This window comes from Capricornis sumatraensis, chromosome 18 (genome assembly GCF_032405125.1).
Source record: "Capricornis sumatraensis isolate serow.1 chromosome 18, serow.2, whole genome shotgun sequence".
NCBI classification, from domain to species: domain Eukaryota; kingdom Metazoa; phylum Chordata; class Mammalia; order Artiodactyla; family Bovidae; genus Capricornis; species Capricornis sumatraensis.
The window spans coordinates 40,179,895-40,198,716 of NC_091086.1; the positions used below are offsets into that span (position 1 = coordinate 40,179,895).

The following is an 18,822-nucleotide window of genomic DNA, read 5'->3' on the forward strand; positions in this document are numbered from 1 at the left end:
AGCAAGTGAGAGGAAGTTTTCTAAACTAGAGGGAAACACACAGTGAGGACCAGGGAGGAATCATGGAAAAAAACAAGCAGCACTTGCACCTTGCCTTTGTTTTCCACAGGTGCTATGGCCCAGAATCCTGACTTTCGTGGTACCTGCGGAATATACAGGAACGCTGGAATACCTGTTTAATATCATCAGGATTCTGTTTATGGCAGAGGAAAGAAAGAAGAATAATGCCAAAGAATCAACAGCACTTGTCATCTCTACAGGAGCTGGTTTGTACAAAGCAAAATATTTCTCTTATGAGAGACTCGTTTCCTGAAGGGCTACAGGGCTTCGCTTGTACACCCAACCCCAGTTTGAATTTTTCTAGCCCCCATAACAGTAATGAAAATTGCTTTCTCTTTCTAGTGAAACTTCCTTCACCACAACAGCTACTGGCCAGACTTCTGGTGAGTGAGTTATGAAAAACCAAGGTGGGATCAATTTAAACCAATGAAGATATTTCCAGTTCCAAATAAATGATAGTAAAAGTGACAAAGATACTCCAAACCCAAAGAAACACTAAAAGGGCATAAGAAATGTTCTGCTATATTAATGACACTCATGAAAATTTACTCCTGGCAAGATTATCTGCTAACTCTGAAATGTTTGTTAAAACTTCATTTATGATTTTTAAATAAGCATAAACTGAATCTGATCCATAAGAACACTTCAAGCAAATTGCATATCTGTTGTTTAGATTTCTCTCTCTCCTTTTGGCCACATATGTGTCAATTACTCCAGTTGTATCTCCACGTGCCCTTATTTAATTCACAGATATATCTGTTAGTACATTTCATTTATTTTCAGTTGATGCCTTCCATATACTTTTTCACTTTTATCTGCAGAAAAAAATTGGACAGATGGATGTCTAAGTGTTAGCTTTGCTCTAGAATAAGTAAGGATAGTCTGTGATGGTCTGTTAAGAGATTATCTAATGAAGGATTCTAGGGAATCCAGAACAATGATTAAAAGGAAAATGTCGGTGAGCCTTTTAAATACCCCTGAGTTGATCAGTAATTTTTCTTCCATCCTCCAGGTAATATCTATGCTCGCTAGTGTGGGGAAATTGTGTGGGGCTGGTGCGATAGGACTTTTGAAGATACTGCCTGAGATAATTCACCCAAATTTAGTAGAGCTGTGGAAAACACGCATACCTGAACTCCTACAGCCTTTGGAAGGTACAAGTGCATGGGATCAGGTCTTATTCAAGGAGGCAAGAGCACAAAGAACAAGGCACCTCTTCTGTGTCTTAAGCCATGAGTGTTCATTTTAGACAATAAAAACAGTGAACTTGATATGCAAGGTGGACAGCTCTGTTTTGTCCTAGACTCCTCAGGTTCCATTTCTCTACCAGATACTTATACTGTAAGAAGGCCAGGTGGGTTACATACTTAGCAAGAACTTTTACTTGTGATCTGGTCTTTTTCTTGTATTTAGAGAAGTTTTCTTTTGGTATTATTCTAAAATGTTACTATTCATCTATGCTAGAATATTAAAATACTATCATTCAGTAAGTACTGTTGAAATTGGCAAAAAGCCTGGCTTTTTATCATGAACTAGCAATTTAAGGTTGCTAACATAGTAATTTTAATCGGAAATAACCATCCTGTGTAGGGAGAAAACTGAAAATGGAACATTAGCATCCAGAGGGAACCTGGCAAGGGAGAAGTACATCTTGAATTTTTTTTTTCTCCTTATTGCATCAATTTCTGTTTCTAGGAAAGAACACTAGTATCGTGCTGTGGGAGACCATGCTGCTTCAGGTAAAGATGGCTCCCAGACCAACTGTTGATGATGGGGTGATGAAACCATCTGAAATTACTCACCTTGACCAGAAAGAATTCAATTCCCAAGGGCAGGAAACAGCATTTCCTTTTCTTGAGAAAATTGTTAGACTATTAAATGTGATCGTGTCAACATTGTGCTCTTTAAATTACCATAATTTGAACAACAGTCTTTAGTCTTCAATTTGGTTCAGAATCTAGGACAGTTTTGAAGATTTCACTTACTAATATTTTTCTCCCTCTTTCTTAAATCTTATCTAATTTTTAAGTTTTCTCCTCTTCTTGCAATTGCATTCTTTCACCATTCATATAGAGAAACAGAAATCAACATAATTTCCATTTCTTTGCTCCTAAATACAACTCCATTTCCTCCTATATCTGCCTCTCATTATCTTTTTCCTGATGTCTAAACACTAAAAGACCACGTTGCATCCGTTCTCCAGAAAAGAATCTTACTCTCATCCATAACTTTTTGGACTTTGACAGCCAACAGTGCCATAATGTCAAATCCCCAAAACTGTAAGATAGGACTTGGACATTAGCATTACAAACAGCACATTGGTTTTAGGAGTCCACAAAAGATCAAGGAGCCCACAGCCAGGAAGCTTTTAATCCAACAGAGTTTCAGAACATAAACCACCTATATAGAAATTAACTATTCCTTAATTTTTTTTATTGAATTTATTGATTTACTGCTGTACAGCAAAGTGATTCTCTTATACATACCTATATATATACATATATATTCTTTATTAATTTTCTTTTCCATTATGGTCAATCATAGGATACTGAACATAGTTCTCTGTACTATACAGTAGGACCTTGTTGTTTATCCATTCTATATATAAAAGCTTACATTTGCTAATCCCAACCTCCCACTCCATCCTTTTCCTCTCCCCGTCCCCCTGGGCAACCACCAGTCTGGTCTCCATATCCAAGAGTCTGTTTCTATTTCATAAATAGCCTCACTTGTGTCATAGTTTAGATTTCACATACAAGTGATACCATATGATATTTGTCTTTTTCTGATTTACGTCACTTAGTAGGATAATCTCTACTCACATCCATCTTGCTGTAAATGGCATTATTTTGTTCTTTTATATAGCTGAGTCGTATTTCATTGTACACACACCTTCTTTATCCTTTCATGTATTTATGGACACTTAGATTGCTTCTGTGACTTGGCTACTGTGAATAGTGCTGCTATGAACATAGAGCTGCATGTATCTTTTGGCATTATAGTTTTGTTCAGGAGCAGGCTTGCTGTATCATAATGCAATCCTGTTTTTTTTTTTTTTCCTGAGGACCCTCCTTACTGATTTCCACAGGGGCTGTACCAACTTGCATTCTCACCAAGAATGTAAGAAGGTTCCCTTTTCTCCACACCCTCCCTAGCATTTGTTATTTGTAGACTTTTTAAAGATGGCTCTTCTAATCAGTGTGAGGTAGTACCTCACTGTAGTTTGTTTTTGTTTGGGGGCAGTTTTGAGGGGGTGTATTTATTACTATTTACTATAGAAAAGGTGTATTTTTAAAAGTAAGCTAAGGGTATTTTTAATGATTTTAAAATTTATATTTTAAAAAGTACCTATCAAATAACTTTTTAGGATTTTGATTATAAAATTTGCTAGATTTTTTTAGTATTTTAGTTTTATTGGAGTACAGCTGATTGACAATATTGTTTGAGTTTCAGGCATACAGCAAAATGATTCAATTATACATACACATGTATTCTTTCACTTTTGGATTATTTTCTCATGTAAGTTATCACAGAATATTGGGATGAGTTCCCTGTGCTATGCTGTAGGTCCTTGTTAGCTGTGCTGTCAATTCAGTAGTGTCCAGCTCTTTGTGATGCTATGGACTATAGCCAGCCAGGCTCTTCTGTCCATGGGATTTTCTAGGCAAGAATACTGGAGTGGGTTGCCACGCCCTCCTCCAAGGGGTCTTCCCAGCCCAGGAATCAAACCCACATATCTTTCATCTCCTGCATTGGCGAGCAGGTCCTTTACCACCAGCACCACTAGGAAGCCCCCCGTGTAGGCTATCTTATGCAGTAGATGTGCTTGTGTTCATCACAAGCTCCTGATCTATCCCTCCCCTTCCTATGTTTCCCTTTGGTAACCATAAGTTTGTTTTTGATATCTATGTTTACTTCTGTTTTATAAATAACTTCATTTGTATCTTTTTAAAAAAATTATATCTTACATAAAAGTGATATCACATGATATTTCTCTTTCTCTGACTTACTTAGTATGATAATCTCTAGATGCATCATGTTGCTACAGATGGCATTGTTTCATTCCTTTTTATGGCTGGGTAATATTCCACAGTATATAGGTACCATATCTTTTTTATCCATTTCTCTGTTGATGGACATTTAGAGTTGATTTGTGTTCCTCTAACAATTAGCAATGCTGAGCATCTTTTCATGTGAACTGTAATTTCTATAAAATGTCATATTTCAGTGACCTCTCCACAGCACCTCTACCCCTAACACCCCCCTTCTAGAATCAGAATCTCCAAGAGGGGGTACCTGACAGCTTACAGGTCTTAATGACACCCACAAATGAGTCTTATCCAATATGAGGTTTGAAAGCAACAGCTCTATTCTTCCTGTTCCTTAAGTCCAGAATCTATCTTTCTCCTATATTTATGTTCCTTTATCTCTCCCTCCCTCTGTCGAAATTTCTACCTTGTTTCCCCACTTACCATTTTAAAATAACTGTTCTTACTAGGAAGGAAAGTTCTTGAAGCCTTGAGAACATTACTTTCCCTTTCTCCAATCTTGAGTATACTTCTTGGCTTCTTTTTCCAAAACTGTCTACATGTGCTTTCTTCCCTTATAATGCCAAGGTTGTACAATTTTTACTTTGTAAAAGATCTGTTGAATGAATTCTTATTAAGAAAGCACGTTCACAAACTTTTTCAATGATTTTGACACTGTGTTCTTTCTAAGCTTAAGATAGAGAAAACACAGGAGAAATCATAGATTTTAGAAACTGCAATGGATTTTGCCATCCAAAAAGACAAAAACACCTCTTCATTTATGGTTCAATGAAGAAAGACATGGGTTCAGATGACTGATTGTGGCCCTGGCTCAAAATAATTGGTGAAATGAGGAGTATTTCATTACTCCAGTTGAAGTTGGCAACTTGTGCTTGTACATCTAATTGGTTCTTCAAGGCCTTTAATTCACTATTCCAAAAATGTCTCTTTTTCTTAGTATATAATAAAACAAACTAACTTTGACAAATGGAGTTTTTCCAGATCTACTGAAACCTTGAAAATTGTTAACTTCAATTTAAGTTTCAGATTGGAAGACTTTCTATTGTAAGTCTTTTAGCAATTTTTATTTAAAAGGAAAATAGAAGGCACTTACCTGGAGTTAACTTCCACTTCCTGTGGATCTGATTCTTACTGGAAATTCAGAACAAAACAGAGTATGTCTTCTAAAATAAGAAGAAAAGTTTCAAAGTAATCAAGTTTTTATGGGAAAAGGAATAATCCCATATAATATACAATTTATACTTCTAGAATATATTGTAACAGAAAAGTAGCAAGGAAACACATTAAACAGTCACATTCATATCTGATTTTTACCTCCTACAACAGTTGCTCAAAGAATCGTTATGGAAGATCAGTGATGTATCCTGGACCATTCAACTGAGTCGGGATTTCAACCAGCAAATGGACAGTTACAGCAACACCTCTGTTGAGAAGGTTGGTTTCTCAGCTCAGAGACCATGCCTTCTAATTTATGACTAGAAACTGTGATGCAAGTTCCATCTTGTCTGCAGTGCAATGCAAAGGAAGAAGAAGTGGTTAGGAAAATGCTGCCTTCTGTTTACCTTTATTTGACCCAAAGTTACAGGGCCACAGCTTATCTGCCAGGAAAACTGCTGAGTATAGTGCCTTTAAGATAAATACATGCCTGACAAAAATTTGGAGGTTCTGTTCTAGAGAAGGAAAAAAAAAAAAAAAAAAAAAACTGGAGAGCAAATAGCCGCCTCTTAACCATAGCACTGATTTAATGCCAGTTTATGTCTTAGTTTCCATTCCACTGGGCCACTCTTGTGAGACTGGCTGCGGGAAATAATCTATCTTTTTTTTTTTTTTTTAATTGAAAAGAAAAAAAACACAGAGCACTCAAATTTACATTTTTACAAATTTACAAATTTTCATTCCTCTCTCTACACATGACCTCTACCAAACCCTCCACATTGTAACTGTCCATTCCAAATGGAGTTTGAATTCACAGTTTCTACTACTTAACTACAAATGCAGCTTTTGGTAAAATTTTTAACCTTTTCAGAGCCTCAGTATACTGACCAATAAGATGGAAATTTTTATCTCTCTTTGAGGATCGTATTGTTATAAGGGTTCGATGAGATAAAGTATATAAAGACCCTAGTGAAGTGTCTGGCATGTGGCCTGTGTTCAATAAAAAGTAGATTATGGTTATCACTGTGGTTATATCATTCCGAAATTTTTTTTCCCCTGGAAAAACATTTCCTCAGTCATTAAATGTTCCCAGTATTGAGTGTTTCTTCCCACAAATCCTATATTATCAACCTACAACTCTCTTACATCATTTTCAAATCCTAAATTATTTCCTGGAAAAAACCATTTCCTAAGTCATTGTGTTCCCAGGATTAAGTGTGTCTTTCCACAAATTATTAGCAACCTGCAACTCTTCTATGTAATTTTCAAAATTCCTCTCATTGATTGACTCTCTAATTTGGTACAGAGTACTGATTCTCCAAATTGGCCTACCCAGCCTGCAGACACACCCATCAGGAAGATTTGGTGAGCAATGTCTCATCTTCTTATACACAAACCACCCTTCTGCATCTTATGTAATGCCATTCATCCAATGGCTCCCAAACCCACAAGATTAGTTCAAGATAATGGTGGTGTGAGTAGACAAAACAATTCAAACAATGAGCTGCCTCGATGGCTCTCAACTATTATGCTTAACACCAGAAAACTAGGAGTGTACCAAGTAGCTTTAAAAGCATGACAACCTTAATGACTTAAAATAAAGGGCACCTAAAAAACTTTGGATTTCACAGGTTGACAATTTGGGCTGGACTCAATTGGGAACTCTTCTGATCTCAACTAGCTGCACTGAGGTGTACTGGGGATTGGCTGGTCTGGGATGATCTTATCTAGGACAGCTTGTTTCTGCTCCTTGCAGTCCCTCATGCTGCAGCAGGCTATCGGGGGCTTGCTCTCATGGCAATGATGTGTGCAAGATCCTTGAGGTCTAAGCTCAAAAGGGGCATACTATCACTTCTACCACATTCCAGCGGCAAAAGCAAGTTGCAAGGCAAGCCCAGATGCAAAGAATGGAGAAACAGACTTGTCTTGATAGGAATCGCAAACTTCCATAACAGGGAAGCATGGACAGAAGGGAGATAGAAAGATTATGGCTATTTTATGATCAACCACAATTTCCCCCCAGTTCGGGCTTTCTGATATCTGGGATTCCTAACCAAGTCCCCAGGTGTGAATGCACTATTCATTGAATCTGACAAATTTCAGCAGATAGGCAAAAGGTCAGCAGTGCTGGGAGGCACTGAAGCTATATTATAATATAATATATTTTCCTTCTTTCTCAAATCAATATTCCTGCAGCACAAGATTTTCCCAACTCTTTCCTGCCCTCTCCCAAAATGAAGCTAAATAGACTCTAGCAGCTTTGGACCTACTCAGGGGATCTTTTGCCTAGACAACTGAGAATGAGTGGATGCTCGCTCATCAGATTCTTACTCTGATCAAGTCTACTCTTAGCCTGTTCCACCTGTTTTATAGCCTCATGGCCCCCAGTCAGATTAATCTGTACAATTTCTCCTGAATGTACTAACTTGACTTTATCTATTACACCTAGATTTTCCATTCCTCCTGTGCCATAGATCCTTTCTGATCACTAATGACCACTCAAGAGCTACAATCTTTTGAGCTCTGCAGAGTTTTTGGAGCAGACTTCCAACTGGTCAATTTTTCTCCTTTCTGTAACCAGATGGACATTCTAAATTAAAAGATGCCAGTCTGGTATAAATTGCTTTGTATACCTGCATGTTCATACACCTATTTACAGCCAGACATGTGCTGTAATTTTCAAACACAAGCTACTGCAGGGCTGTCCCTTGCCCCTAGTCAATAACCCTACATGGCCTCCAGTGAAAGATGACAGGAAGCAGTGTCTGTCCTACTTGCCTTTTCTCCACCCCAACACTACAGAAGTGCCCAGCGTAAGGCTGGCATAATGAATCCAACACTCTCACCACCTCTAGAGGGGTGGAAGCCACAGAATGATTCCTGACATGCTCTATCACCAGTGTTCCTCCACTGGGTGCTTTCCTTCCCCAATTTACTCAGCGTTCATTACTGAAGACACAATGTGTATGTGAAAGCTCTTATGTGACTTTTCTGCTTCATTCCTAACACCAGTCTGACAGCACTTCTGGAGAGAGATAATGGTAGAGAAGCCAAGGTATTACTTTCAAAACTACTGCTAAATCTCTTAAACTATAAACCAAGTCAATATACTGTGAAGTTTGAAAATATCAGATGGCACTGTCTTCAAAATAACCCAATTTTCTTTGAGCATGTTTATTCAATAAGAACTTATTAACACTTATTTGTACATAGATAATCAGTGAAAACCTCTGCTACCAAGAACTGAAATTCTGAGCATAGAGATGATAAGAAAATTAAAAATCCCGGTAGGTAATAAATGTATTATTATGATGGCAGGGCATACGGCAAAGAGGAAGGCAGGAGGACACAGGCAGCACAGAGCCTGTGGGCAGGGAACACTCTGAAGAAGAGACAGTACATGAAAGTGCCTGATAAGCAAGCAGTCCTAAGTCAACTCAGTGTCTTTCTTTTTTGAATGACTATTTTCACTCTTTCTACTTTTTGTCAGTCTTGCTTTCCAACTTTTAACATTCTGTTGCTTCTCCTTTGTTTTCCAGAAATTTCTTTGGAAAGCCTTGGGAACCACCTTAGCATCCTGCCAAGATGTGGACTTTGTCAGCTCACAGGTTAAGGAATTTCTGGCTGCTCCCCACCACCTGGGGGACCAACGACAGGTGGGACCACTTTCTCTCTATTTCCTCTCGTGACAATGATAATGAATTCCCTCTGGAAAACCTCGGGCAGTTCTTACATTAATATCTTGCTTATCCAGAATTATCCATGCATACATTCAAAATAGTCCAACAGAGTTTTTCAGAAAAATGAGGCTTCCCTATTTTTTTATTATTATTAGAGTATAATTGCTTTACAATGTGTTATTTTCTGCTGTACAACAGTATGAAGCAACTATATGTATACATATATATACCCTCCCGCGTGAGCCTCCCTCTCACCCACCGTTCTTCCCGGGCTGAGCTCTCTGTCTTTTGTTTTACAGCAGCTTCCTACTAACTGTGTATTTTACACCTGGTAGTATATTCTTTACATCTGCGTTTTCTATTTCTGTTCTGCAAATAGGTTCCTCTGTACCATTTTTCTAGATTCCAAATATACGCGATATTCGTTTTTATCTTTCTGACTTCCTTTACTCTGTAGACAGACTCTAGGTCTATCCATGTCACTACAAATGACCCAATCTCATTGCTTTTTATGGCTGAGTAATATCCCATCATATAGGTGTACCACGTCTTCTTTGTCCATTCATCTGTTGATGGACATTTAGGTTGAGGCTTCCCTATTTAGAAATCAGTGCTTCATTATCTAATCAGATTTGTGAAAATAGTGAAAAATGAATTTCAGTCACTCCTACTCAACAAGAGTATTTTAAAACTATTTTGACCTTGGCTTTGTAACATAAGGGTATGATTGTAAACATCAAAATCATTAAATGTGTAAGCTGAAAGTAAGGGTATGTATCACTGGTTTTCCTCCTAGAGAAAATATAACCTGGAGAGCTTTTGCAAAGAGCTCTTGCCTATTCCCTACCCTAGCCTAAGCTGGAGAGCATATGTGAATGTGGAAGAAAAAGACGATGTCTGTTTAAGAAAAGAAACCACCCAGGAGAAAAGACCAGCTAGTAAAAAATAAATTATCATAGTCTGTCTTTTTATATACCCATCTCAGAAATTCTCAGGTGTTTAGGGTCCTTTCCCTATTGTAAATAGCTAGAAAACACTATACTTACTGAACTTTTAAAACTGACTTTATATTGTCATTAATTCTTTTTCTCATCTCAGATATTCAGCCTTCAATTATTTCTCATTGACATTGTTCCTAGCACCATTATTTCCTTTCTATTTGCCCTTTTATTTCTGCTCTGGGCTAGGAAACAACTAAGTTTATTTTAGATCCAAGCAGACCATATGGCCATCATTCAAACTCTGAGGGATTCACAAGCCTTAGAAGATGAACTTTGTGACATCCACTTAAGCTTCTCAGATTCCTCTTTTACTTAACTTTGCTTCAAGTTCTTGAGTGTATCCTGCACACTCAGATCACTTAGCAAATGGCCTCTGGGTTGGTGAGGAGTTAATATATAACTCTCTAAGTCTCACTGATCAGCTGGCCTTCCTTCTCCTAAGAGTGACTGTCTCACTCAGATGACACCTAGGCTCTGATTCTGTTGTCAGACCAGCTGGATTCAAATCCTGCCTCAACAACACATTGCCTGCATCCCTCAAGTTCCTCCAAATAAGATAAAGGAAAATAGACTCTTCAAAGTTCTTTTTTATAGAAAATGCATAGTAAGGAGTTTCAGGAGAGAAGATCTGAAATTACAACTGTGAGGAACTGGAGAGAGAAAATAGATTAAAGAAAACAAATAGGATACGTGTGCAGATTTGAGGGCCCCTTGGGGAGTTGAAATCATCTTCTACTCCAGCAATTTTCTCAGTGGTGGCATTTTTTTCCCCGGTGGCATCCAGCAAATGAGGTGTAGCAATAGGTGATAGACAAGTATGAGAGTCAGATTTATCCAGGGCCTGGGTTTTTCCAGACTCAGATGTTAGAAAGACAGTGGGACATAGGTCAGCGCTGGAAAGTTGGGGAGGAAGTTAAGAAGTTAGGAAGGTGGGTCAGGAGAGGAGAAACACAGAGCACTGTGGGGTGAGAGGACCCAGAGATGGAGAAACACAGAGGTTTACATCTTAGGATGTAAAGGAACCTAAGGAACCATGACTAAGGCGAACAGACACCAGGCCACCCGCCTTTAAAGATTTCTTCCAAGCATCTCCTGGTAGCAGAGATTAGAAGACCTGATATCTAAGGACAGTGCTGGTTGAGAGCTTAACGACAGAAGTCTAGTCCCTGGATTCTCATTCTGGCTCTAGCAGGGTTATGCAACCAAATGAAACAAATCAGGACTCATTAACAAACTGGCTTGAAGTTACAGTGGTGAAGTGAGCCTGAAGCAAGTGAGGTGGAAAGAATGTGGGCAAGGGGGAAATATGAACAGAGTGTGAAACAGGAGCTTTCAACATTTTAACCACCTAAGGGTGAAGTTAACCTTGGGCTTCCCTGGTGGCTCAGACAGTAAAACATCTGCCTGCAATGCAGGAGAGCTGGGTCCAATCCCTGGGTCAGGAAGATCCCCTGGAGAAGGGAATAGAAACCCACTCCAGTGTTCTTGCCTGGGAAATCACAGGGACAGAGGAACCTGGAGGGCTATAGTCCATGGGGTCACAAAGAGTTAGACAGGACTAGCAACTAACACTTTCACTTTTCAAGGTAAAGTTTCAGCAGGAGAGTGATCCTGTAGAAATAATAGTCAACTCCAGCTCAAGAAAACCTCCACTTGCTTCCACTGGTCTAAGATTAAAAATCCTAAGTATGGAGTGTGGCCTAAAAGACGTTACTCAGACCAACCCCCACTTTCTCTCTGCCCTCATCTTGCACTTTTTTGTTCCATCTTCCCTCCTTGGTGGACCTCAGGACCTTTGCACATACTCTCTCTGTTTGGAACTCTCATTTCCAGAAAGTCCATTGGCTCACTCTCTTGCTTATTTCAGAGCTCTTCTCCATGTCTCCCTTTATTGACAACTTGTCTGGCTACTCTATTTGTATTGCCAACTCCCCCAACTTATAGAAGCTACCCTTTTTCCTTCTTTTCTTACAACACTTATCACCATTTGACATACTATATATTTATAGGCTTACTGAATTTGCGTGTTCACTTTATGTCACTTCCTTGTGACTTCCCCTGGTTTTACACTCAAGAGGATGAGGAGTTTGGTGTGTTCTGTTGACTCCTATATTTCCAGTACCTAGAGTTCCTGATGCATCAAAATGCCCTGTCTTTTCTGATTTTAGGGAATAACATCTATCTTAGGACACTGTGCTGAGAAACACTTTGAAATTGTCTTAAAAGTTCTTAAAACATTCCAAGATCGGGAAAAGTTTTTCATGAATCGATGTAAGGTAAAAAGAATATCCTTCTCCTCCAAAGCCCTTGGTCATTGCAAAGGCAAGTGACACTGACTCCATCAGTAGACATCCTTTCTCCATATCATACTTGCTCCCATCCTCGGGTCTTTATTCCAGGCTGGAACCATCTGAGCCCAAGCCCTGTAGAATGACCAGCTAGATAACAAGTCTCTTCCACTTCCTGTCAGTCATGCTGACCTGGGAGGACCTGAGGAGCTCTGTGTATGTCTAGTCTTATCCCTCTTCTGGCTCCTCAGGCCTCATGGACAGTTTCCATTGCATACACTCTGCTTCCCCTAAAGAAGGGGAATAAATGAGTAAAAATGAATACAAGCCCTCTCTCAAGTACCTCTATTAAAGCCTGGTAGATCCACCACACCATTCTGGGTGTTTAAATTGATATCAGCAAGCACATCAGCTTCAGACTCATTTTAATAATCCCAGTCCCATTTCTTAACTCCCATAGTGGCCCATAGGATTAGGAAAAATCATGAGAGAAAAAGAAACTCTTTCAGCCACATTTTTCATGTCTCTCTTTTCTCCTCTTCAGGGTATTTTCTCTGGGAAAAAGAGCCTGAGCAAAACTGATGTCATGGTAATCTATGGAGCTGTGGCCCTCCATGCACCCAAGAGTCAACTCCTAACCAGGCTTGATCAGGACATTGTATCCCAAGTCCTGTTTCTCTACGGCCAGTGCTCTCGGGTAATAGCCAACATAAGGCTACTTCAATTTCCAAGACTGGGGTTCCCAAACATTACAGGAGCTCAGCTCCTCAAAATCTTCATCCTCAAAGGATACAGACCAAAGGGAAGATAGGATCTGGTACATTTGGAAGACAAGAACATATTGTTGTTGCTCAGTCACTCAGTCATGTCCCACTCTTTGCTACCCCATGAATTGCAGCAGGCAAGGCTTCCCTGTCCTTCATCATCTCCCAGAATTTACTCAAACTCATATGCACTGAGTCAATGATGCCATCCAACCATCTCATCCTCTGTTGTCCCCTTCTCCTCTTGCCCTCAGTCTTTCTCAACATCAGGGTCTTTTCCAATGAGTCAGCTCTTCGCAGCAGATGACCAAAGTATTGGGGCTTCAGCTTCAGCACCAGTCCTTCCAGTGAACGTTCAGGACTGATTTCCTTTATGATTGACTGGTGTGATATCCTTCAGTCCAAGGGACTCTCAAGAGTCTTCTCCAGCACCACAGTTAGAAAGCAGCAATTCTTCAGCTCTCAGCTTTCTTTATGGTCCAGCTCTCACATCTGTACATGACTATTGGAAAAACCATAGCTTTGACTATAGGGACCTTTGTCTGCAAAGTGAGAACATATGGGAAGAGAAAATTTGATTATGAAATGGAGGTGAGTGATTTGTTTCTTTTGTAAAATCTTGGGCAGAGTTCCAAGAATAACAAGGAGAGATAATAAAGCCTTCCTAAGTGATCAATGCAAAGAAATAGAGGAAAACAGTAGATAGGGAAAGACTAGAGATGTCTTCAAGAAAATTAGAGATACCAAGGGAACATTTCATGCAAAGATGGGCTCAATAAAGGACAGAAATGGTATGAACTAACAGAAGCTGAAGATATTAAGAAGAGGTGGCAAGAATACACAGAAGAGCTATACAAAAAAGATCCTCATAACCCATATAACCAGGATGGTGTTATCACTCACTTAGAGCCAGACATCCCGGAATGAAAAGTCAAGTGGGCCTTAGGAAGCATCACTATAAACAAAGCTAGTGGAGGTGATGGAATTCCAGTTGAGCTATTTCAAATCCTGAAAGATGATGCCGTGAAAGTGCTGCATCAATATGCCAGCAAATTTGGAAAACTCAGCAGTAGCCACAGGACTGGAAAAGGTCAGTTTTCATTCCAATCTCAAAGAAAGGCAATGCCAAAGAATGTTCAAACTATCGCACAATTGCACTCATCTCACGTGCTAGTAAAGTAATGCTCAAAATTCTCCAAGCCAGACTTCAACAGCATGTGAACTGAGAACTTCCAGATATTCAAGCTGGATTCAAAAAAGGCAGAGGAACCAGAGATCAAATTGCCAACATCTGTTGGATCATAGAGAAAGCAAGAGAATTCCAGAAAAACATCTGCTTTATTGACTATGCCAAAGCCTTTGACTGTGTGGATCACAACAAATTTTGGAAAGTTCTTCAAGACATGGGAATACCAGACCACTTGACCTGCCTCCTAAGAAACCTGTTTGCAGGTCAAGAAGCAACCATTAGAACTAGACATGGAACAACATACTGGTTCCAAAATTGAAAAGGAGTAAAGCAAGGCTGTATATTGTCACCCTGCTTATTTAACTTATATGCAGAGTACATCACGTGAAATGCCAGGCTGGATGAAGCACAAGCTGGAATCAAGATTCCCAGGAAAATATCAATAACCTCAGATACGCAGATGATGTCACCCTTATGGCAGAAAGTGAAGAAGAACTAAAGAGCCTCTTGATGAAAGTGAAAGAGGAGAATGAAAAAGCTGGCTTAAAACTCAACATTCAAGATCATGGCATCTGGTCCCATCACTTCATGGCAGATAGATGGGAAAACAATGGAAACAATGAGAGACTTTCTTTTCTTGGGCTCCAAAATCACTGCAGATGGTGACTGTAGCCATGAAATTAAAAGACATTTGCTCCTTGGAAGAAAAGGTATGACCAACCTAGACAGCATATTAAAAAGCAGAGACACTACTTTGCCAACAAAGGTACATCTAGTCAAAGCTATGGATTTTCCAGCAGTCAGGTATGGATGTGAGAGTTGGACCATAAAGAAAGCTGAGCACTAAAGAATTGATGCTTTTGAACTATGGTGTTGGAGAAGACTCTTGAGAGTCCCTTGGACCACAGGATATCAAACCAGTCAATCATAAGGGAAATCAGTCTTGAATGTTCATTGGAAGGACTGATTCTGAAACTGAAGCTCCAATACTTTGGTCACCTGATGTGAAGAGCCAACTCATTGACCAGGACCCTGTTGTTGGGAAAGAATGAAGGCAAAAGAAGGAGGCAGCAAAGGATGAGATGGTTAGATAGCATCATGGACTCAATGGACAAGAATCTGAGCAAACTCCAGGAGATGGTGTAGGACAGGAAGCCTGGCATGCTGTAGTCCATGGGGTTGCAAAGAGTTGGACATGACTTAGTGACTAAACAACAACAATGAATCAGTCTTCAAGGATGGATCACTGAATCTGTCATTTTGGACAGATTCTAAATGTGATTCTGATGCTACACACCCAAAATTTTATAAATAATGATGAGAACGGAAAACATAGTTTAAGAAGGTATTTTATATTATATCACTATTAAGTCCATCACTGAGGAAAGTTATGGTAAAAATAAAATAGAAAGGAGATAAAGATGTTTTAGATAAGGATCACTACACTTTAAGGTAGGTCAGCTCTGCTAAAATGCAAATTTTGTGCAAGACAATACAGGAAAAACCACAGGGATTATGGGGGAAATGGGATGACTGACTGGTACAATATTCAACAACCCCATCCATGATACAGTTTAAAAAGAAACACAACAATTTCATTTTCAAAATTTTAAAAACAGGAAGTAGATAAATACTACTAAAAAATGATGGAAATTTTCCTTAAAAAACCCTGAAGTCAACTGCGCAATTTATGAGCTATTATGAAATGGTGGTGGGAAGGAGGGATATCTGAAATCCGACAGACAGCTGTAATGCCAGATTTAGGTGAGAGCAGCTCATCACACACAGTAAACAGAGGCAGCTGATGACGTTTGTGGTGTATGTGCAAGTCTTCCTCAGGCCCAGTTCGTCTGGTTCACCTTTTTGCACTCACAGACAAAACTGCACATAAGCAAACTCAAAATTCAGAATATGCTAGAAGTATTCCCTCATACATCAATTTCATTGTAGCAAATTTGCATTTTCAACACAGGCATTGTCAGAGAACTGACTATATCTCAGTTCCAAAATCAGCTGCTCCATTAACTTTCATTTTATAAGTTTTTATTGCTCTTTCTTCCAAGAGCTTTTGTGCCCTTTTTCTTACCAAGGTCTGATAGAGCCTTTTTAAACTGAGAAGCCTGAAATCCAAAGGCTGGAGATCTTTGTGCTGCCTTTTGTAGCTTAGTCATGATTCATCCAGGGCAAAGAATCCAGCAATACACAGGTGTCCCTTTGAAACTGAGGGAGGGAGGTGGCCCCCACCACTTGGAAAGGCTGCACACCTGTCTCACTGTTGTCCTTCAGGTTGATGCGTGGTTCTTTGGTTGGGGCGAAGGAACTCTGACTGCTGCTCTAGTATCTGCCTTTCCTTCTTTTTTTTTTCAGGTTCTGGGCATGTCTGTGGTGAACAAGGTAGGTGATATATTTGATATACCTGAATACCTGTGTTTGAGTATAAATATATTTGAATACAAATTATGCTCCCTGAAAGTACAATAAGCATAAATGTTCTCTTGATTTGATTCCACAGGAAAAAATCCCAAAATTTAACTAATTAATCCAATTCTGAAGTCAGGATTCCCAAGCCTAATTTAAGACAGAACAAGGAACTGTATTTGGTTCTAGGTGGTTTGGAAGTTGACTGTAAACCAGAACAGTGTTCTTAGAACTGTGGGTCGTGACCCACCAGTAGATCAGGAAATCAGTTTAATATGTCTAACAGATCACAACCAGAAATTTTTTGTAATAAAAAAAAGAGGAATAGAAGATAATTTTTGAGAGTTTGATATTGAAACTCCAACTAAAAATCATAATTTTTCTACTTTAAAAATAATTGTAATATATAGTGAAACTGTATATAACTTTCTCCTATATTTTCCAAGTCTCCTGTAAGTGTGTTATCATACTTTCATAATTTAAAAAATAAAAAGAAAGAAAAATGATTATATATAACAATAAGTATCACAAAACTTTTTTTTTTACATTTAGTTATGTATTATATACATGCATTCAGTTTAGTTCAGCCACTCCGTCATGTCCAACTCTTTGTGACCCCATGGACTGCAGCACGCCAGGCTTCCCTGTCTATCACCAACTCCTGGAGCTTACTCAAACTCATGTCCATCGCATCGGTGATGCCATCCAACCATCTCATGCTCTGTCGTCCCCTTCTCCTGCCTTCACTCTTTCCCAGCACTGGGGTCTTTTCCATTGAGTCAGTTTTTCGCATCAGGTGACAAAGTATTGGTGCTTCGGCTTCAGCATCAGTCCTCCCAATGAATATTCAGGACTGATTTCCTTTAGGATTGACTGGTTGGATCTCCTTGCAGTCCAAAGGACTCTCAAGAGTCTTCTCCAATATCACACTATATGTGCATTTTATATATATATTTATATAGTTCATATAAGTATCAGGTAAATTTATAAACTGTTTCCTATTTTGATTCTGATTAGAAATGTTTGAAAACCACTGTTCTAGAGAATCCTCAGTCCATGGTGGAGGCAGGGGTTGAGAAACCATAGTTTCTCAACTTCCCTGCAACTCGGATCTGAGACTAAGGTGAAATTGGCAAAAGAAGCACAGTGTCACTGCTGTCTGGGTACATATTTCAACCATAGGTCAAACATTTGTAGAACTAGGTGCGGTACCTAAGACCCTGACTTGCATTGTGAGTCATTTTCCTTTAGGACATGGATCTGCAAATGAGTTTTACCAGAAGTATCACAGAGATTGGTATTGCTGTCCAGGATGTTGAGGATGAGAAGTTCAAGTTCTCCTACAAGGAGGTGCTGCTGGGTTACATGCTGGTGAGTGTGCAGGAAGGACATGGGCAAGATCCTGAGAAGTTAATCACCAAGAGAGCAAGTTGTCTTTTTTTTTTTTTTTCAAGTGGGTAAAACTCACCAGTCCTTAGGAACAGAATTTTGCCACGGTTCTGCCTGAGGGCACCCAACAGTCCAATGAGGCTTCCACTCAATGCGTCTAGAAACTCCCCTAGTCCTCCCTAAGACGGTTCACCGGCCTTGTCTGTGTTGCAGGACTTCATCAGGGATGAGCCTCTGGATTCCTTGGCCAGCCCTATTCGGTGGAAAGCCTTAATCGCCATCAGATACCTCAGGTAGAGAATTTTTTGTTTCTTCTCAGTGAAAAAAAAAAAATTTCCTCCCCATATACTCATTCTGATCAACTGACATTGATCAGTGCAGACTCTAGCGCACCATCACAGAAAGGACACAGTTCATCAATGTGTGCATGTTACCTAAGTTGCTTCAGTCATGTCTGACTCTGTGTGCCCCTGTGGACTATTGGCCCCGAGTTCCTCTGTCCATGGGATTCTCCAGGTAAGAATACTGGAGTGGGTTGCCATGTCCTCCTCTAAGGGATCTTCCTGACCCAGGGATCAAACCCATGTCTCTTATGTCTCCTGCATTGGCAGGTGGGTTCTTTTACCACTAGTGCCACCTGGGAAGCCCAATTCATCAATAGGTTATCTCAAATGGGAGCTCTTTCTTTTTCCAAAGTGATAGAATTGACTGAAAGCCTGATCATTTGATGACTGACAGGGTCTAGCAAGCTGCTTATAAAAGTCAGATTTATTGATATATGAGAACTGAAATTTCTGTGCAAAAATAAATTCTCTTGGCCTATAGGCAA

At 39.4% G+C, this 18,822-nt stretch overlaps 1 protein-coding gene across 1 annotated transcript in view; it reads left to right on the top strand.

The window, feature by feature from the left end:
- MROH2B (maestro heat like repeat family member 2B) overlaps positions 1-18,822 on the top strand; it is a 75,817-nt gene that overhangs the window by 24,501 nt on the left and 32,494 nt on the right. Inside the window, exons 14-24 of the mRNA XM_068990520.1 lie at positions 110-266; positions 403-443; positions 1,073-1,214; positions 1,756-1,799; positions 5,436-5,543; positions 8,804-8,920; positions 12,114-12,221; positions 12,778-12,930; positions 16,554-16,580; positions 17,856-17,975; positions 18,207-18,286. Of these exons, the coding sequence (XP_068846621.1) occupies positions 110-266; positions 403-443; positions 1,073-1,214; positions 1,756-1,799; positions 5,436-5,543; positions 8,804-8,920; positions 12,114-12,221; positions 12,778-12,930; positions 16,554-16,580; positions 17,856-17,975; positions 18,207-18,286 (1,097 nt within the window). The remainder of the gene's footprint in view (positions 1-109; positions 267-402; positions 444-1,072; positions 1,215-1,755; positions 1,800-5,435; positions 5,544-8,803; positions 8,921-12,113; positions 12,222-12,777; positions 12,931-16,553; positions 16,581-17,855; positions 17,976-18,206; positions 18,287-18,822) is intronic.